Source organism: Blennius ocellaris, assembly GCF_963422515.1.
Source record: "Blennius ocellaris genome assembly, chromosome: 7".
Classification (NCBI taxonomy): Eukaryota; Metazoa; Chordata; class Actinopteri; order Blenniiformes; family Blenniidae; genus Blennius; species Blennius ocellaris.
Genome location: NC_137656.1, coordinates 10,986,404 through 11,008,315, shown reverse-complemented (window position 1 = coordinate 11,008,315; position 21,912 = coordinate 10,986,404). Strand labels below are relative to the sequence as shown.

General features: G+C 42.6%; 1 protein-coding gene across 1 annotated transcript in view; it reads left to right on the top strand.

Annotated features, from left to right (window-relative positions):
* The window catches only part of ptch1 (patched 1), a 50,423-nt gene extending 28,731 nt beyond the window's left edge, over positions 1-21,692 (top strand). The window contains exons 13-24 of the mRNA XM_080500154.1: positions 161-279; positions 810-1,494; positions 2,404-2,713; positions 4,037-4,179; positions 8,377-8,560; positions 10,415-10,695; positions 12,682-12,819; positions 13,034-13,176; positions 17,877-17,976; positions 18,096-18,452; positions 18,544-19,090; positions 19,180-21,692. Of these exons, the coding sequence (XP_080356280.1) occupies positions 161-279; positions 810-1,494; positions 2,404-2,713; positions 4,037-4,179; positions 8,377-8,560; positions 10,415-10,695; positions 12,682-12,819; positions 13,034-13,176; positions 17,877-17,976; positions 18,096-18,452; positions 18,544-19,089 (3,006 nt within the window). The 3' untranslated portion in view covers position 19,090; positions 19,180-21,692. The remainder of the gene's footprint in view (positions 1-160; positions 280-809; positions 1,495-2,403; positions 2,714-4,036; positions 4,180-8,376; positions 8,561-10,414; positions 10,696-12,681; positions 12,820-13,033; positions 13,177-17,876; positions 17,977-18,095; positions 18,453-18,543; positions 19,091-19,179) is intronic.
* Positions 21,693-21,912: the final 220 nt, after the last annotated feature.

Here is a 21,912-nt window from a genome sequence, read left to right as displayed (position 1 = left end):
CTTTATTTTTGCTTTCTTGCACCAAAACTCGATGAGAGTGATTTTCAAAGTCATCAGACATATTTGGATGTTGCAGATGGTCTGTTGCCTGTTGTTTGTATGTTGTCTGTTTTACGTTTCTCATATTAAATGATATTGATATTTCCCATGTTCTTTACAGGCTGCAGTGGTGGTGGTATTTAACTTTGCCATGGTACTGCTCATCTTTCCTGCCATCCTCAGCATGGATCTGTACCGAAGAGAAGACAGACGTTTTGACATTTTCTGCTGTTTCTACAGGTGTGACCATTTCTGTCACCGCATACAAAGAAACTCTTTCATTTCTTCCTTTTCCTTTTCTTTAGTTTCTTCACTGAGAGAACTCAGATCTCTTGATCTGACAGTGAATAACTTGAAACACCCAGTTATCTCTTCGTTTTAATCCCTCCTCAGTCAAAACCTGATAAGTTGTCTCTTTCTGTCTGGCTACTTTTGGGTGTTCAGTGCACTTACCTGTCATGGTCTTTAATAAATCTCACCAGCTGGCCTGCCAGCCTGGGCATGTTTGTTGGCTCAGCAATCGTACAGATGTGAACGCTCACTATTAAATTCCATTGATTGAATCTCAGCTCTTCATTTCACACTGTTGGCAGCAAGAGATAGATTCATAATAGCACAGGGCTAATAACTATATATTTATATATATTAACACATGTAATACGATCCCAGACTATTGCCTGTATTCAAATGTTCAAGATTTTCAACAGTTTTAACATACACTTTAATATCGAACCACAGTCTGACTAAATGTTGCATTTTGGTCTTTTCAGCCCATGTGCCAATCGTGTCATTCAGATTGAGCCTCAAGTGTACCTCGATGGAGCAGATGGAAGTCACTACAGCCCTCCCCCGTCATATCGCACTCCTCCTCCCTCATATCGCACACCTCCCCCAAGCTACAGCAGCCCCCCTCCGTCCTACAGTAGCCATGGTTTTGCCCAACAGACCCAAATCACCATGCAGTCCACAGTGCAGCTCAGGACGGAGTATGATCCCCGGACGCAAGCCTTCTACACAACTGCCGAACCCCGATCCCAGATCTCTGTGCAGCCCATCAACCCTGCTCCAACGAGGACCAACCCGAACAATGACTATTACCACAACAACACCACCAGTGGAGGCAGCAGCAGTAGCAATCATGCCAATATCAGCAACAACAATAACAGCAGCAGCCGAAGTAATGGACCGTCACGAGGTTCTGCCACCTTCTCCAATCTTCATTCTGCAGCTTCTCCCACTGCTCCAGCGTCAAGCACCTGCTCAGTTCCTCAGAGCGATATGGCCTCGTCAACCGGCCCGGGTCCAGAGAACAACAGCTCCACACGAGACCTTTTGTCCCAGTTTGGGGAAGCCTCATTGGGCCTTCGCTGCCTCGAGCCTCCCTGCTCCCGCTGGACCCTCGCCTCTTTTGCTGAGAAGCACTATGCCCCTTTCCTCCTGCAACCCACAACCAAGGTGAGTTTTATTCCTCATATTTATTCGTCTTTCAGTTGGTCCATGTACATTTGTGAAGTGAAGAGGCAGAGCTGAAGGGGGGGGGAAACCTTCTGTGTGAGGTAAATGTGAGTTTGTGTGCTGACACACCATAGTGATAATTTGTAGTGAAGAGTTAGTCACTAAAGAGAGTGGTACAGAAGGAGGAAATCTGGGGAGGAGGTTGTGGTAATGTCCTATCTGAGTCACTGACACACTCACAGTCTGACCTCAGTCTTGTGGGTGGCCAGTCCTCTCAAAGCCTTCCAAAACTGAAATCATCTGGTGGCCTGTACTTGACATTAGAAAATGTTCCTCAATTTCATTCTCCTGTCAAATGTTAGTCCATATTCCCAAATTGCTTCATGCACTCCTTGTGATGCCTTAATCCAATCCACCCTATAACGGAGTGAGTTCAAGGAAAAGTCTGTTTCATCATAACCTAAAAACAAACACTGACGCAATTTAAATTCTAGCAGTGGTTGGTGAACCTCATTTCCTGGGAATCTGTGCGTGTGCACAGCACAACAAAATCTAACCAGGGAGTTTGTCCTCAGGTTGAATGTTTACAACAGTTATTTGAGTTACAACTTAACAGCTCATCGTATTTTTTATTCTTCCATGTACGTTTGACAAACCTCAGTGTCTGTTTAACATCTGTGCAGCTGACTATTTGTCTTTTCTCATCTGTTACTGTTCTGGTCATACACAAATTACTTCTGTGTATCTTTTGGAACATGCTGCAAAATTCCACCAAGATAACTCATAAACCATCTATATTATGATTCCCAACTGGTAAAGAATGTGCTACATGTTCTAAGAACTATTTCATGGATGTTGAAGTGCATTAAATTGACTGATGAGGCAACATCTTTCTTCTTCTGATTCCAGGTGGTTGTGATTGTGCTCTTCCTCTGCCTGCTGGGGGTCAGTTTGTATGGAACCACCCAGGTGAGGGATGGCCTGGAGTTAACGGACATCGTACCCCGAGAGACCAGCGAGTACGACTTCATTGGTGCCCAGTTCAAGTTCTTCTCCTTCTACAACATGTATGTGGTGACGCAGCATGCCGATTACGCCCAGAACCAGCCGCTGCTGCACCAGCTCCACCAGCGGTTCCACACAGTTCGCTACGTGCTGAAGGAGGACAACGGGCAGCTGCCCCACATGTGGCTTCACTACTTCAGGGACTGGCTGCAAGGTAAGAAAAAAAACAGCTTGTAATGGAATTGCCACTAATACTAAACTCAGTATGAACTGGGCCACACTGGATTTAAAGGATTTTGGTTTCCCCATTTTGACAGTAAAATGACTCACTTTCAAATACAGTCTTCATTTTAGCTTTTTGCCTACAAATGACATCACCTATGATTTTTCTTTGTTTGTTTTTGTTTATACCTCATTTAACTTCACTGTTTGGGATAGTTTAGGCATAGAAACAAATTACTTTCTCATGAAGCAGTTTTTGAGATCATAATTTTCTTCCATGTTTTGACATGAATCTGCAGGAAACAAGATGTTAGGCAAGAGATCAGAAGTGGGAAGGATTGCAAAATGGACACTGACAGTAGCTGACTAAAATCACTTGTGTCTTCAATAGAGTGGGGTTGAAGGAGGAGGTTGGAGTGGGAGCCCATGTTTTTAAACTTTGGCAATATACAATACATTAAAACTATTGGCAGCAAGTAGAAGATTATTGCTCTACGAATTGTGACAAACATGTTCAAGTCAATGTGGCTTATTCAATAATTTTTTTTTTTTAATCCCACAAAGACATGCTTCACCTTATTTATTGATGGAGTGAGTTCTGTATGAATTGCTTGTTCTTTTATGTAGCGCTGACAGCACCTACGAATTGTGAGGTGACACTAAACAAGAGTATTATCTTTCATGTCAACCCAATCCAGTTATGGCTTCATTTTGAGCAAGGAAATACACTCGTTTGGCCTTAGCGCTAAAACACATCGTGTGAGTCTGTGTGTGTGCGCTGGCTGGGAACCACACAGAGAGTGTGTGGGTGAGAGAGAGAGAGCGAGAGAACTGTCTGATATTGCTCACTGCAATGGTGGGACAAATTGGAGCCAGACAGGCCAAGGAACGAGACCCAAAACAACATCTCCCACAGACGGACCACAGCATGGGCCTTGGGGGAGAGCTGGGAGGAGGGGAGTGATGCACATATGGATTAGTGGGTAGTATAGAAAAGCAGGCACATGTTCCTGATATAATTCTTAATGATCATTTTGAATTACAAGCAGCACATTTTAAGCTTTTGAAGTCGCGTTTGGTGGTTGAGAATGGAACTGAGTTATCATATTAAATCAATCAGGCTTATTATAGGGTTAGGGTTAGGTTGCAGTGTTGTGTCATGCTCTCATTTTACTGTGCCGGGGGATTATGTGCCGTGCCTTTCTGTGAACTCCTGCTTTATGGTGTGTTACAAAGGAAGAATGAAGATAACAGGGCATGTAACCTTTTTAAATTTCCACATCTAACCAATCTGTCTTGTTGTGATTTCCTGCAGGTCTCCAGCAGGCATTTGACAAGGATTGGGAGGCCGGCCGCATCACTTTCAGCAGCTACAGGAATGGCTCAGATGATGGCGTGCTGGCGTACAAACTTTTGGTGCAGACAGGACGCAGAAACAAGCCCATTGACTTCAACCAGGTGTGTTTATCAGTTCATTCCTAACATGCAGAGTTATTGAAAGTTATACATGAAGTGTTTTTTTTTAATAAATAATAAAGACTGCAGTGTAGAACACTCTAAATAATGCACTTTCATATACCGTATTATTATTACTGTTTTATCATTTTTTTGTTTCTCCACGTATGATTCATGATAGAGCAGCCACACCCAGCTTAAAATCATCTCTGTCTATTCATTTTTCTGTGCCTCGTTCTCTGTCTGTTTGTCTTCATCTTCTTTCTGTGATGACTTTACCGAGCCGAGGAATTTAAAGCTCTCACTGGAACGGCAGCCTGCCTCTGAAAAACCTATTAACTCTTCATTTAAGCCATTTTTCAATGTGTGTGAGCATGTGTGCACGTGTGTGTGTTCGCGTGCGTGCACGCATGTTGCAAATACACACAGGGTCTCGATGATGAACTGATTCCCTCTTGCATCTAGTCTTTCCATTTCACACCTTTTCAGTGAGGCCAGTTGCAGGTCGCTGAAAGAAGATTTTTTGCAGAAAAATCTGATGTAAATCCCAGTAGATCTGTGAATAAATAGCTTGGGTTCTGGAGCTGAAATACATGACTTTTGAGGTAGTAACAACCCAGGATTTCACTGTGTGCACTAGTTTTCAACAACAAATCTATGGTATTTTATTTCCAAAGGGTTCTCCTCATAAAGTGGGGTGGAGTTCCTCATGATGCACTGCAGTTGTTAACCAGGCATCAGACAATCTCATTGTGGAATAGATGCGGCTCTGTATGGGTTGTGATGACGATTTTCAACTTTGTAGACAATCGAGACAAATATCAAAGGTGTCAGCAAAAAAACATGAGCATTAAGAAAAGTTTAAAGACGAGGGTGTGAGGTGTGAGGGTATAGTGGAGTTTGTGGAGCTGTGAAAAATTGTTCTAACAAGACATAGTATCATTTCTTTTTCAGTTTGGTACTACCTCCAAAACACAGCATATGTGGATGCATGGCTGCATTCTTTGGCAGGAAAAAGCAAAAACAGAAGATAAGAAACTGGAGAAATATAAAAACAAAATTCTTGGCCAGGATTTCCACAAACCTCAAACACAAAACAAACCTCGTCTTTTTCAACACTGAGATCATTTTCATTAAACGTAATTCCACCTGACATATAGCTTCGTTGTGTTTGGATTTTGGATTTATTCACGAAGCTATTCATGACTACAGACATGTCACTTTACTCCTAGGTGTTTATGCTATCTCTTTTACCCAGAAAGCCTCAGTGAAACCACATACTGCTCTTCCCGTCCTGTATTCTCTAGCTGATAGGAAGCAAAGACAGTCCTGGTGTGCGGCCGTGTGACGTGACTTCCTCTGCTTGTGAGGGAAGTGTACTTGCCGTGAGGCGTGGGGGCCGCCAGCAGAGCTGCCTGGGCTTCCCGTGACAGCTTGAAGACATACAGTTGTTGCATATCCCGCTGTTAAATTCAATCCAGATCCTCTGGAATCAGGCTCTCTCGCTTTCTTGCTTGGACTACCTCTCCCTCTTCCTCTTTCCCTCTGTCTACCTCTCTCTCTCGCTCTCTCTCTCTTGCTGGGTCTCTTCCTCCCTCCCTTTCCCTCCTCTGTGCACTGCTGTGTCCTCTTTCATTGAGTGAAGCTGAAGCACGTGGTTTCTTTGAGGCAGCTCCGTGTGTGCATTTGTATGTTTTGAATGTGTTCTGCTTTGTGCATGCACTTTGGAGCAGTAGCTGTTTTTTGTGCCTCGAAATGAGAACCAGATCTTTTCCAACCCTGGCAAATTGCAGAGCGAGATGTTTTATTTTGATATGCCACTCCATGGATCTGTGCAGAGGTGTTCTGCTTTTGATCAGTCCGTGTAAACATATCTCTCCTCTGGGTAACCAGTTGTTTTGTGTGTGCCAAGTTTTGGAAGTAAGGCAGTAGAAAGATAAAGCTTTGGTTTGTAGATACAGAAGGAGGCAAGTACAGAGACGAGGAGAAGGTGGAAAGGGTGATGCAAAGGCTATCAAGAGCTCTTTTCTTCTTGGGACTGGGTGGGTCTGTGGCGCCAGGCATTCTGGGTACAAATAGAGGTCAGGAGAACCAAGTGTGAGCAACATTTGTACAGATGTTGTGTTATTTTTATAGCTCTCCTCCATTTGCTGGGTGGCATTTCCTTCAGTGTTAACAACCAGGTTAACTGCACACAGACGCGCTCAGGGACTCCAGCCAATTTTTTTATTGTTACGCTAACCCAAGCAATTTTTCTCTCCCCACCTCCCCCACAACACAAAAAATGTACTCCTTTCTTCATCTACCTAACCCCATGAGTCCAGCTACAACCCCCCGAAGCTCTCACTGCCTCCGTGAAAGAGGGATTTATGGTTCCTAGAATGCAATATGGCAGAGTGGGGTGTAGTAATGGTTTTACCTCTCAGGAGGTAGAAATGCTAGACTTCACTCTTCTGCTTCCATATAGGAGAGGGGGAAAAGCGACAGTGTGGTACTTGAGAGGGACTGTCTTTCCTGCCTAACTTTGGGCCACACTAAATTAGTATGTGCCTAAAATTTCTACCAATACAACCAGTCAGTAAAATAGCATTTCACTTTTGCCTTAAAATTTCAGGTTTGTCTCAAATACATAATTGAGTAAGATGAACTTCAGCTCTGTTAAATAAATGCTAAATGCAACAAATAGTGGCTTGCCATTTCCCCATGACTCAAGTCAAAGACTCAAGTCTAACTGTCTTGGAGGATATGTGCAGCATTTTACTTCATATCAGCTCTGAGCCATAACCTTAAGAGTTTGAGTATTATGGTCATTTCACCTCAGGACAGACCTGGGTCACATGATGGTCTTTGAGTTAACACTCTTAACTCAAGGAGAGAGTATTCCTGATTCAAGTCTGGACATTGTGGCCTTTCTGTACGGGGTTTGCATTTTCTTCTTATATATGGATGGCTTTTCTCCTGGTACACAGCCCACACATTTGTGATTGAGATCATTTGTGACTCTAAATTTGTCTGACCGAGTGTCTTCCCTGTTTTGGATTGCCGACGTGTCTAAAGGGTACCCTTCCTTTGTCCATAGTCAGCTGGGATCTGTTCAAGCCCCCGCAACCCTAAGTTGGATAAAGTGGTTTGCATGGGTAGATGGATTACTTTTCTAATTAATTATCAGCTTTAGCAATGGGCCATAAAGTAATTTCACACTGAAAACAAATCAAATCGCATGCATACTTTGAATATTTTGAGAGAGACATAAATACAGCACTTGTGCATATTTCTTAGTTGTCCAACTTAGATTCATTTTTCTTAGAAACCAGCAATGACTATACTTGGAATTCGCTTCAGGCTGCTTGAAAGAAATGAGTGAATAGATATGCAAACTGTGCTATCCATACAGCCTTCCATCCAGCTCCTATAAGTAAAAAAACATTTTTTTTTTCGACATCTGAAACTTTCAAACAGAAATAGAAAATGTAAACTGAAGCCTATCTGTCTGAAAAGCATACACCAGATAATAGCCTTTCTCTTGTAGCAATTGTTAATTTGGTGATAGAGTTAAACATCAATGACTTCTGCAACAGCTGGCTGTTAACAAGAAGCTTTCTTTACAAAGTTATTCAAAGCAGTCAGGATGGTGGACCTGAGGTTCGCCAGCCAGTATCTACTGTATGTGAAGCGAGAAGCTGATTCAACATTTTCCATATTTTAATGTGGCATAATAATTCTGGGAAGCAGTGATCAAAAGTAAGGGAATTTTCAGAAAGGGAACCAGTGTTTTCACTTGTTGATTTTTCTTTGGTTGGAAAGGGAGGGGGGCTAATATTTGAGTCATATTTTGAAAGCTGCTTTTAAACTCATGCATGTGTATGAATAAGCATGGCTGTGGTCAGCTCACCTGGAGAGTCCTTTGGCTAAAAATACCTGATTTCTACAATACCTATTCATGTCCACTGCACTGCTGTATACTTTACAGCTGCTAGTTCTACCTATATTTTTTAAGGCCTCAATTACATTTTTCCCAGTTTTTAATTATTAGATTTTAGTTTTTTTTCAAGGTTGGGCTCGATATAGTGTAAATGTGAAGAAAAAAAGTATGCACGTGTCTCAAAGTTTAGTGTTAGGAGTCTTCACCTGAGCACTACCTAACTTACGTTATGAGTCATTGTTCCAATAATAATTGATCTGATTTTGTTGGTATTGCAGCTGACACGCCAGAGGCTTGTGGACGCAGACGGTACCATCAACCCTGGAGCTTTTTACATCTACCTAACTGCCTGGGTCAGCAATGACCCTGTGGCATACGCTGCCTCGCAGGCCAACATTCGTCCACACCCTCCTGAGTGGCTCCACGACCGCACCGACTCCATGCCCGAGACACGCCTCAGCAGTAAGCCAGCTTACTATAAATTCACAACTTGTTGTCATTTCAGAAGAACATGCTTTATAGTGTGATGGGATAGTGTTTCTTTCAAGTTAGGAAGGACGTTTGAGTAACACTGTTAACATTGACAAAATCATCAATTAAGCATTGCAGTAATTTAAGGTTCAAAGTTATGTTGTGCACTGCAGAACTGAAAAAGAATTGCATTTGCTATAACTTCCTCTTGAAATGTTTTAGCTTAACTTTTGTGGGACTCTGCCTCACCATGGCTGTTTTGGCTTCCCATAAAGCAGCTGCTACATGTGAGCAGTGTTTATCCCTTGTGGTTTGAGTTATTGCCCCTTGTCTGTGTTCTAGCTCTCAGTGAGGTTGTAGACTTTGCTGTACCGCTGCAGTGTCTGTGTGTGTTTCCGCATGAATGAGCTCAGGTTACAAAGTTGAGGACCAAGACACAACTCAATGTTGTTCTTCTAATAGTGCCTGTGGTGAATGCTGTAATCCTGACTACCATGGGGTCCAAGCATTATAGACACACACGCACATTATTAAAACCCAGTGACCCCAAACACTGCACGCACCCTGTTCTCATTTCCCTACCGCATAGACAGACTGTAAGTCACATAAAAAGTATAGTGATGTTATTTGATTCCAGCCTGCGATTGTGTACAAGTCAGGAAGTGCACCACAGGGGAGGAAAATGATTGGATAACAAGGAGAGACTGGGTTAGATTGGGTAGTGCAATTGGGTAACAAGCAGGAAGTCCGTGACGGGGTGGGGGGTGGTGGTGGTGGTGGTGGTGGTGGTGGGGGGGGGGGGGTGATTGGATAAGCAGCATGAGGTGCTTGGCTGCCCCCACGGAGCGAACCTATGTCGGCCAAAAGTCAACTAGTTTTCTGATAGAAATTTACAGTGGGGATTATAATGGGTTGTAGGATGTTAATAAGTGCTCCTGTCAGACCCTCCAGTCACTGTAGAAAACAGACTCACACTAGCATTATACTGCAGGCTGCACCAAAACATAGATCTTTAAATAAGAAAATGATAGGTTTGTCAAAGAGTAATCTCTTGAGGCAGCCTCATCCAGACATGTGTCATTGATTACAATGAAAACAAAAGCATGAATGAATGCGCTATTTTGTTTGCAGTACGTATGACTTCATGGCACAGTGATGGGCAGGTATACGTGCTCATGCATTTATATTATGCGTTATGTGGCAGTGCTAAGTTTAGGGTGTGGCTATGGCAGTGATTCTGACATTGTAATTACCGTGAATCAACGTTAGCTCTGACAGTGTGCTGTGTCTGGAACTGATAGGCCCTCATTAGCCCGGCTGGGCCACAGCACAGACTGACTAGGTTTGACTCAATGGGGCTCTGTTTCACACTCTCCCTATGCCAACACACACACACACACACACACACACACACACACACACACACACACACACACACACACACACACACACACACACACACACACACACACACACACACACTTGCCCACAGACGTAGCTTCTCTTGGAACGAGGCTGGATTAGGGAAGGGAGGCTCTGATATTGGCGGTTTGGCTGAAGAGGCTTAAATTATTCCTGCAGATAGACTAAATGATCTGAACCGAATGCTGGTTAATCAGAAGTGACAAGCATCATCTGCATATGCCATTGTTGCAGATTACTTTCTTGATAGTCTGTTTCCCTATATTGAAAATCAAACCTCTTGTGAGGCTGTGTGACCTTTAAGATCCCAAGATACACAATCAGTTGACGTTTCTGCATGATATGTAACAAAAATAATGTTTTCACCATTGCTAAATAAACTATGTTAATCTAAACTTAATCATATGCCCTTTTCTCATCCAGTTCCAGCTGCTGAGCCCATCGAATACGCACAGTTCCCCTTCTACCTCAACGGGCTCCGTGAGACGCCACAGTTTGTGGAGGCCATAGAGAGCGTGCGGGCAATCTGCAGCAACTACAGCCGACAAGGGTTGCCTTGTTATCCCAATGGCTACCCTTTCCTGTTCTGGGAACAATATGTTAGTCTACGCCACTGGCTTCTTCTGTCCATCAGTGTTGTGCTTGCCTGCACCTTTTTGGTTTGTGCCCTTTTCCTGCTCAACCCCTGGACTGCCGGCATTATCGTAAGTACTGGAACACACATGCATGGTTGACAAAAGCCAGAGAAACACACGTGGTGTATATGTTTAACTGAAAGAGAGATGGAAATATACCTCCACACTCGTTGATACCCACTTTTTAAGTATATCTGGATAGTTCTGTGAGTTGCTGGGGATTGTCATGAACACATTTTTTAATACAGAGAGAGACAAAAACAGCTTTCAATGTTCAAAACGTCCTTTTATTGCTCCCCTCTTATTATTTCCATTTTTTTGCGTGTGGTCCAGTATGCATGTCAGACAGACACAGCCCGAAAGCAGCAGAGGCTGCTCTGTATTATTGAAGCCCAGACACCACTGTTTATCTTGTGCTGTTTTGTTAGGGTCAGTCTGTTTAGTCTAGTCCAACACTCCCAGACACCAACGCTGAAATAAATGAGAAGAGGACCCAGAGTTGCTCCGACAACTGGCTCCCTCTCTGAACCTATAAAAAGTTTAATTTTATTCCCATCTTCCACACTCATCCTGTCCTGCTCCTCTCACACGAGGGGTTTCCAGGGACACATGCAAGCATGCATTAACATACAAAGGAAAGCACACAGACTCCCATCAAGCACTCACGGGCATGTCTATACTTGTAGACATACAGTAATACAGTGTAAACACAGAGATACATATTTCACACAAAACACATACACATAGCACTCTGGTACTTCTCTCTGGTGGGTTGTATTTTACAACAGGCAGTGGCACAGGCCACCCGAGCCCTAAAACGATGGAGGAGGGGACTTCATGTTCATCCTTCAAGCTTTACAAGCAAGATCAAAAGACAAGTTATGGAGAGGCGTCAAGGACCAGACCACAGCCAGCCCTATAACATCAAACCCTCAAGCTATTTCAAACCCTTGTGGCCATTTGCCCTGAAATCTAACATTACCCTGTAGACAGGGGCTTTGTTTAACTTTGGTGTCATGTGTTTACATTCACACAGACTGTTTAAAAATCCTCTATTATTGATATTGACTGCTGTTAACTCTTAGTGTTGGGAAAGCTTTAAAATACACCCACAGTGATTAGTGATCTCCGTTTGCTTCTTGTTCACACTGTTGGAATGGATTTTCTTTCATCCATAGAAAACTGACTATGTAGGAGATGTAAACGCAAGCAAATAAGTCAAATACTATTTTATAACACTAAATTGCTGTTGTTCAATTAATCAAACCTACTTGTCAGCAACACGATCAAGGGTTACCACCTCATATATGATGAAATTAGCCACAATGGTCTCGAAAAAGTCCAGTGTTGAATATACTACCAAACACACAAATGGTCCTCATGGACCTATATTCACATACTTTCATACAGTTGCCTCCCCTGCCCACCTCAGCCCTCTTCAAAGGAATTGGGCCCCATGTAACCTGACACCTGTCAGCTGATAATGGTATTTACTCTCAGCTCCTGTCCTGCTTCACTCAAGAGCCTACACACACACACACACACACACACACACACACACACACACACACACACACACCAGTCTGTTTACACCCCCCCCAAAATCCAAAATCTGTCTTATGTACAGTCAAAGTCCAGGTCAACTGTAAACGCTTCCAACACATGCATTGCAATATAGTAGATTGGCTCCATTTATGGTCATGTGACCCACTGCGTCTGCAAATGGTTCTTGTCTCTTTCACTTCAAAATGTGCAATATGATTTTCTTACAGAATACATTAGAAAACTTTTTTTTTTTTACTGCTTGTTAGATGCAACTTAAAAGAAGTAAAGAAGTAAAAGCATGTGTATCAAATAGTTGCAGGCTCTCTCTCTCTCACACACACACACACACACACACACACGCACACACACGCACACACAAACACAAAGGAAAAACCCAGAAATATTGTATGACACTTATTTTGACACCAGTGTTTTTTATTCCATCATATATTGAGCCTGTCAAATCACCTTATAGACAGATTTACTAACCGGTCTCCATCTTTCAATCAGGTTTTGGTGCTTTCACTCATGACTGTGGAGCTGTTTGGCTTCATGGGGCTTATGGGAATAAAACTCAGTGCTGTTCCTGTTGTCATTCTCATCGCCTCTGTGGGCATTGGAGTGGAGTTTACTGTCCATGTTGCCCTGGTATGAATTTTTTTTCAATGCATGTTTCTGTGAAGCTGTGATGGAATATCTTGTTCTTCTCATTTCCATGTCAAAGTTTATTGTTGATTAATCTTAATCTTAAAAATCTATTGTCAGTTATCACTCATTTCGTAATTTTCTTTTGAAATAGTTGTACTATGACTGTCCCTCTTGAGTGTGAGACATTAAGTGTGAGTTTGTGTGTGTGTTATAGGCATTCCTGACAGCCATAGGGGATCGTCACAAGCGGGCGGTGCTGGCATTGGAGCACATGTTTGCGCCGGTGCTGGATGGAGCATTTTCCACTTTATTGGGTGTCCTCATGCTCGCTGGCTCTGAGTTTGACTTCATCGTCAGGTGAGTCCAATATTAGACCTTATAGGAAACTGCTGTACTCACTCAATTTCAATTTTAAAACCACCGGAGAACTATATAAAGGTTATCATATGGCATCTGTTTTGTGTTCTTATACCATTAAGACCTTGCCTCAACCTGTATGTGACACAGGAATCTACCTGAGATGCAAATCATGCATGACAGGCTGCTTTCTTCCGCTGCGACCCCCCCCCCCCCCCAACATTTCTCTTGTCTTCTACCTGCATCTCTGTTTCATCTGGCCCCTCTGTACATTTCATCTATTATTACATACATCTATACATTTCTTTTAGTTCTACTGTACTTCTACAGTTGATCCCAAAGAAAGCTTTTTATATTCACTATACATTTAGTCTTTTATTTTAACCTTCTCCATCCTTTTTCTTAATGTGTCTTATACCTGGCAGGTTAGGGGAAACCAGGGGAAGGATGCAGAGTTGAAGGTCAGGAGTGGGAGGAGAAAGAGGGCTCCGAGGGAGTAGGCAGTGAAGCAAAGTCAAATAGAGCAAAGGGGCGAGAGAGACAGAGAAAGAGAAAGAGAGAGAGAGAAAGAGATAGAGTGAGCAAGAGAGAGAGAAGGTCCTCTGGCTTTTTGTAATCTCCTTCAACTAGTTTAACTGGCTTCTCTAGACATTTATAAGCACATGAAGGAGTAGCAGGGTGGGGGGCAAGAGGGCAGTTATAGAAAGACCAGTGGAAACTGAATTCTTGTCAGCATCAAAGAAAAAGGTTGGTTTCAACCGGCTGCCAAACAAGAGAGGAAAATAATTATTCTGTACATTCTCAGCCACAGAGCATTATGAGAAGTTTCCACTGAGCTCAGTGCATAATTTCAAGTATTTCACGGTGGTGCCGGGGCTGCGTGTGCACAAATCTTTGGTTGAGGTGACTGTGTAATTTGGTTGGCCTTCTCCTTGAGGGGCTGGCTACACTCATCTGAACTCCATGTGATCTACAGGCAGACAGACTTTGTCTCATATTCACACACAGACACACACACACACACACACACACGCACGCACGCACGCACGCACGCACGCACGCACGCACGCACGCACACACACACACACACACACACACACACACACACACACACACACACACACACACACACACACACACACACACACACCTGTAATCACGGGGGTCGGTAATGGCGTACCTGCCAGTAAGAACACCCATGGATACACAGTAAGAGAAATGCATACAAACATACACATGCAAAGTATAGAGGCCTATAGACCTTCTCTCCTCACCTCCAGTGGTGTGCTCTGGTTTCTGGCTCAGTCTCGGGCCTCCATTTAAAGGTTCTGTTGTCAGAGCAAACAAAGCAGTGCCCCAAGACGGCGCAATAACAACAGGCCCTACTCGTATTTTTCTGCTTGTGCCGAAAGAAATGTTTCCCTGACTTTCTCCGTCAGCCCTGTGAATGTTTTCACTCCAAACAGCCCAGTCGGGCACTCAGGCCGGTATGTGGGCTCCACAAGTAAATGTGTACTTCCACGTGCGTGCGTGTTGCGTGTGTGTGTGTGCGCAAGTGTGTGTGCCCATAGGTGACGGGGCATTTATCCCTCCCGGTGTGTATGGAAATGCTAACCATAGTGATGACACGGTTAAGCTTTAAGCAACAGTTATGATAATCAAAAACTAAAAGCCAACAACGTGGCCTTGAAATACTGTCAAGTATGACATATGTGTAGATAGAGCTTTACCAGGCAGAAAATCAAAGGCTTGTCTTCGGTAAAAGCCATCACTACCATCTTACAAACAAAAGATTGAATTTGGTACATCCTCAGGGCATATGGAGGAAAGACAAGATCCTTCATAAAAATCATTTTTTTCACGTATAATCAGCCAATGACATTTCTGACTTTCCCCAAAAAGGTTTTTTTTGCTTTCTGGTGTATATTATTTCATGAGTTTGTTGAGTTTAAACCACTTCAGGATGACATTGCAAAGTGCTACAGATAAAAAAAAGCTGCTAATGAGTAAGTACTATTCCTAACTTGCCCATCTGTCATCATTCAATTTTAGCAACATTATCAGATCATCTCTCAACTGAGACCCAGAACTGATCATGGCAATAAAATGTTGCAATGTTTAGTCCCACTACTGTTTTGCTTGCGAGATTACACTCCCATCAGATTATCATTTGGGAGCATTTTCAGATTATAAACCTACTTCTTTGCTCTAAAACAGTTTTTTTCAGGTTTTTGCAGGTACTGCCCAATTAAATGCTAAGTTTGTTTAATATGGTCCTGGAACTAAAATATTTTGGTACCACTGTGACATGTGTCAATTGAATAGTATAATTTCTGTCCCAATTCAAACTATATCAATTCTGTCAAGGTTTTTTTTTAGTTCACATGAAAACATGCAGCCCCAAAAAATCAAGTCGATGCTTAATATAAATTGTCTTTGCCCATCCAAACCACAGGTACTTACAAATGCAGCCGCTGCATGACTTTAAAAATTCTTCTGACATCTTTAAATAATACTGATTGAGAACAAACAACACATGTAAATTAATCATATTCAAAACTTGATTTAGTTATGTCAACCCTCATAATTATTCTGTGACTGGTAAGATAGTAAATGTGTTTGACTTATATAGCACTATTCAACTGTTTGAGCAGTTCCAAAGCACTTTACACCGTTATTCACCCATCTACACAAACATTCACGTACCAGTGGAGGCGGCTGCCATGCAAACCACTCAGTCCATCCATTGGGGGTGATATAGGATCCAGTGTCTTGCTCAAGGACACTTCAACGTGTGGACAGGTGAAAATGAGAATGGAACCAATCGATCTACCAAACCGATCACAGCTGGCCCCTGAACTGCATTGATTGACCTATTTGTTGATCAAATAACATAACCACTTGTGTAGTGTTGTCATATTCAGTTGGTACCACTGTGTAATTAAAAATAACACAAGCACATGAGAAGTCTCAGTGTTAAACATTCGAGCGGTTCCACAGTGAGTTCCCTGATCTGACAAAGCACTACTAATGACATTGAACAATCATCAGAAATATTTCACTCTTTCAATACTTGGTAATGTTATTTGTGGATAGCAATGAATTTCAGGAGTGGAACAACATCTGTATAAGTCCCTCTACACACAGAGGAGAGAGGTACAACTAGTTCTCCTTTGTGGACATCCCCGCCTAGCGATATCTATTGGCACTCATGATATTTAAGAGTTCATGATTTATCATATTCTCAACTATGACTTCGGTGTTTCCAGTGATGATGGGGGGGGGGGGGGGGTTCAACTGAAGGAAGCTGGACTGAAGTGAGAGAGACATAGAGAGATTTAGAGTGCAGATTGGGGGGTCTTACCTGATACATTGGGGATTTAATTAGACGGAGGGGATTGTGGAGTGGCCGGGAATTTCACAGAGGCTTAGCAGGAAAGAAGGGAGAAAAAAAGCAAGGCAAAGAAGAGAGAAGGAAATAAAAGAGAGGGAGAAAGGCCAGGGAGGGCTGTTGCTCTGAGGGTCCCCTTCTCTTCTTCCTAGACTAAATTGTTTAAATTCTATACCCTTCACTTCATTTGTTTGCTTCTCTCTTTCTCTCTCTTTTTTAAGCAAGAGACGAGAGAGAGAGAGAGAGGCCCCTGTCCTCTTGTGCCCCCCCATGCCCGAACGTTCCCCTCAACCGCCTCTACACCCCCCCTTTTTTTTTTTACTCTCCCTTACCCCTTGCCCCCTCCATCCACATTCCTCATTGCTTTGTTTTCTTCATGTTTGCTTATACACCACACACCCAAGAGAGAGTACCCTCACCCCAATAACCCCCCTCCCCTGCTTTTTTTTCCTCCTTCCCGTGCCTTTGAATTAACCAGCTCTGGCTAATTATGCTTCCCCTTTCTTTTCTCTCTGCGGCTTCTTTAAGATTAACCCTCTTTGGCAGGACTTAGAAACACACAAGGTACATTTCTGTTTTGCTCCTCAAACCACAGCGCATGCCTGCCTGACTGTGGGGGGCTCATATATTGTGCGTTTGTTTGGGGAGTGGCTGGTGTCTTTGTGGAAGTATTATTTCAGGCATGTGTAATAGTTGATCTTGCACATGTCTCCCCACGTCTAAACTTCTGTGGTTTGCACAGGTATTTTCTTTGTCTCTTCGCCTGCTCTCTGTTTTGCTTACTTTCTTTTTTCTGTTTGAGGAACTCTGTCTTTTTTTTTTTTGTTTGTTTTGTTTTGTTTCTTGCTACTTCTTCAAATTTCCGTCATGGAGTTGGTTCATTTTGTATTTGTATTACGTTTTCACATGGGAGGATTTATTTAACTGCTTGTACTATGCTTCTTATTACTAAATCAATTTGATTATGTCTACATCTATACATAAAAATATTTTAAGCATTCTTTAGATTTTATAATTATAATAAATATGGCATTGGATTATAATAAGTTTAAGAAGTTTAAAAATAGATACTATGAAATATTATATTTTTACATTACATCACTCATGTAACAACAATTTGTATACTTATTTTTTTTTAGTTCATGTGTAATATTTTTTTTTTATTTTCAAGTTTCACTGTGAATCAAATCATGGGAAAAATATACCTTGTTTTCTATTGTTTTAGAGCAGCATCTGTTTGTGGTGCTCAATGCTGAAGTTGAAAAATTCAGATTTTGCTTACACAGTTTGCTTGTGTGTTGTATTGCAGGTATTTCTTTGCAGTGTTAGCCATCCTCACAGTTCTCGGAGTGCTGAATGGGTTGGTCCTTCTTCCAGTATTATTATCATACTTTGGACCCTATCCAGAGGTAAGATCTAGAAAAAAACTACAATAAAATGGTATTTTCCAATAGTTAGTGTTCTAGTAGGTCAAATTATTTGCATTCTTAGGTATGCATATTCTTTTGTCTCTCCTTTCACCTCTCAGGTATCACCAGTGGATGGTCGTAGCAGGTTACCCACACCCTCTCCGGAGGCCCCCCCTCACGTCGTCCATTTCTCTGTACGTCCTCACCAGACCACTGCGGCCACCACTACCTCTGGTGCAGCCTCAGACTCATCAGACTCAGAGTACAGCTCCAACACCACAGTGTCTGGTATCAGCCAGGAGCTGCAAAATTACACCCTGCACTCGAACAGGGGACAGCATCGAGTCGATGAACAGCAGTACCACCTCCAAGCCAGCAGGGGCAGAACAGGCAGGACGGAGGAGGAAAGGAGAGCAGGATCAGGGCACAGGCGTTCTGCCAGACAGCATGAACCTCCAGCCTACACTGTGTCTTCGGTAAGAATTGGCACATTCTGATTTGTGAAATATTTCCTAAACACAAATGATTGTTTTATTACAATATTAATCTTGTTGTCTTATTCAACAGTCTGTCTCCTCTCAGGGTTGTGATTCCGGACCCCAGCATGGAGCCACTCAGCGAAACAGCAACAGAGACCCCAAGAGCCAGCTGCACCGGCAGGCCCCACCTCCAGCCCGCCCGCGCTTGGACGCTTTTGAAACTGCTACTGAGGCTGGGGGCCACCACGGCTCACATGGTCATAGAGAACGTTCAGCGGGCCACAGAGGCCGCTCTTCCCACAACTCACAACCTAATCACCACCTTCCTCACCACCACCCCAACCCCACCCCTTATTGCCAACCCATCACCACAGTAACTGCATCTGCCTCGGTCACGGTCGCCGTTCATCCACCCCCCTTGTCCAACCAGAGCACATCTTCCTCTTACCCAGCATACACAGCGACAGACAGTTACTGCCCATCAGGGTCGGAGGAGACAGATTCCACTTTCCAGGATCCACATGTGCCGTCGGGCACCCATACGGGGGCCAGAGGAGACAAGGTGGAGGCCATGGAGCTACAAGACTTGGAGTGTGAGGCAGCTGAGAGGAACAGTGGCAGGTGGGCAAGCTGAGGTGAGCTTTCACTCCTTTCGCTGACCAAATTGTAACACCATGTGTTTCGTCACAAAGTGCTGATAATTCAATCTCCCTTTTATTTCCAGTTCTGGAGAACAGAAGTACTACGGCCAAAGATGGACTCCTCTGTTTTCCTAAGCAGCTGATACGGCCTGGCACTGCCCAGCTCAGCGTTGCCCAGCCTGGCACTCCCCTCCTCACCCCCTCAGCAGCGAGAAACTTGCCAGTGTGGCCATAATGGTGCTCATTCTTACTGTAACTCAGCGGACTATTGTCTTAGATATTTCTATCTATATTTAAAAGATGTATACATGTAAATATGAACAAAAAGTAGGTATAATTTTAGAAGCTGTACAACTCCTCATGTTAACAGACTGGGGCTGCCATTTTATATGGGGTGTGTGTGTGTGTGTGTGTGTGTGTGTGTGTGTGTGTGTGTGTGTGTGTGTGTGTGTGTGTGTGTGTGTGTGTGTGTGTGTGTGTGCGTGCGTGTGTCAGCGGGAGATAGATCTCTGATTACTGTTCACCTATCTGTGGATCTGTGCCATTAGGAAGCTTCATCTAGGGGAAAAAAAGAAAAAAAAACGTCAGCATTCACTGTTGCTGCTTAAAATGTTGTTTTTAAAAGTCACATTTATAACTATGCAAATATCTCTTTAAACAAAAGAAGTGATCTGTCTATGTGTGTGTGTGCGTGTGTGTGTGTGTGTGTGTGTGTGTGTGTGTGTGTGTGTGTGTGTGTGTGTGTGTGTGTGTGTGTGTGTGTGTGTGTGTGTGTGTGCGTGAGCATTTGATGTTGTATAAAGGTACGCTATGTAAAACTATTAATTTGTTATCACAGACCTGTGGTAGTTATGAAACAATTACTGTTTAACTTGACACGCCATGCGTGCTATTTAAGACGAGTTGATATGAAGACATTTTAAAAAGGTGTTTCGTTTGTTTTTGTTTTTTTTGCTGTTTCATTGTTTGTTTGTTTTTTTAGTCATCGCCTCAGCATTGAAACCTGTTTCTGCTTTCAGCCTTGTATCACTGTCTGTTGATCTCTGATCTCTGGTTGTATTTTACTGTAAGATGTCATATATTGTTTAATCCTAGTAGGCTCAAAACAGGTTCTGCCTTGTATACTCTCCATACAAGCAGTGACCCCACCTCAGTTACTTGTTCTACCGTCACAGGGACATTTGCATCACTGATTCTGGTACAGGGTCAACATGGGGTGCTGACTCTGTGGCTGACTCGTCAATAAGCTAAGGTTCAGACAATACTGTATGACCCAACTCAACATGGCACTTGACTGCATTTACACTTCATCCACAGGAATATCATGTCTAACGTAGCTCTTCATGTCCATTCAATAAGCTAATCCATGTAGCCTGCTAAGGAATAAGCTCTATATGACCTGACAATGTGCTCTGTGTGTGTCCCTATGCATGTCTGTGCATTCATATACGTGTAAGGAAATCCTCCATCTTTACTGTCACTGAAGGACAGCATGAGCAAACACTGTCTCCAGTTTGGCCACAGCTGTCCAACACCAACCTAAAAAAAAAGAAAAAAAAATCCCTGACATAATGCCATGACACTAATTGGACGTCTCCCCTCAACTGCAAAATTGCACAGCCCAGAGCCTCAGGGGTCAGCGGTTACACCAGCAGTCCGTCTTTCCACCAGTAATGGCCAGTTCATGCATGTGACTTTTTACCAGTGTCCATACATGTTACCTCCCCAGGCCTGCTATCCTTACACTCCCTCCACTTCCACACCTCCACCTTGACACCTTATCATATCGCTTCCAACATGTCTTTGTCGTTTCCCTTCTCCCGTACACCAAGTTACATCAGCTGCTTGCAAGAAATAGGTTGGTTTTTTTTATGTTTTTCATGTTGTTTTCTCCCAATGTCACATTGGCAGTAGAGGAGAGAATCATAGCTGGCAACTATTTTATTCATTTTTAAATGTTTTTGTTTAATTGCGATATTTATATTTTTGTAATATAAAGTATGTTGGGTTTCTTTTTCTTTCATTATTGTTGTGATGCCAGTGGATAACAAATGCAGGGATTTTTATGTCTATTGAGAAAAAAACACTATTACAGTTTAATGTTTTTACATTAATGGAGTTTGATCTGTATAAAGTGCTTACTAATGTTAAATAGGAAAAAAAAGATTATATAACATTTTACACTACAGGTCTCATCATAGCTCTTAGAGGATTTTAAAAGGAAAAAAAAATCATTGGTTCTTCCAGGCTGCCATTTTGGTCTCGATTGATGTGGATGTATGCTGTTTTCAGTTACAAAGATAAATGTATGCCATATAATTTATTTATATGAAAATTTATTTTTGTAGTGTACATAGTAGTTGTCAAGGTATTTGACAGAAGTATATTTTTAAAGAGTTTATATGTAATGATATACCATAACAGAAAAAAAGCCTTAAGGTGCACACTTTCATTGCTAACTGTCTTGTGAGACAACATTGACACCTCCCCTTCAGTATTATGTTCGGATCCTCGGAGAGAGACAGCTGTTTCTATGGGTTTGTCAAAGGCTAGCCATGAAAGTAGAAAATTGTACTAGCTCTCTAAATATTAATGTTCAAACACTGATAGAATTCTAACAAATAAAAATATAACTTATTTGTCTCTTTGTTCATAACTTTAATAAATGGAAACATAAAAACAAGATTGTGTTGTGAGTTTGACTTGATTGCTTTGCAGGTAAACATGACCTGTCCTTCCTCCATCAGCCTCTCTACTCCCATCGCTCTGTCCTCCCTCTGACACGTGCTGCAGTGTGAAACTCTTGATGTCTGTTC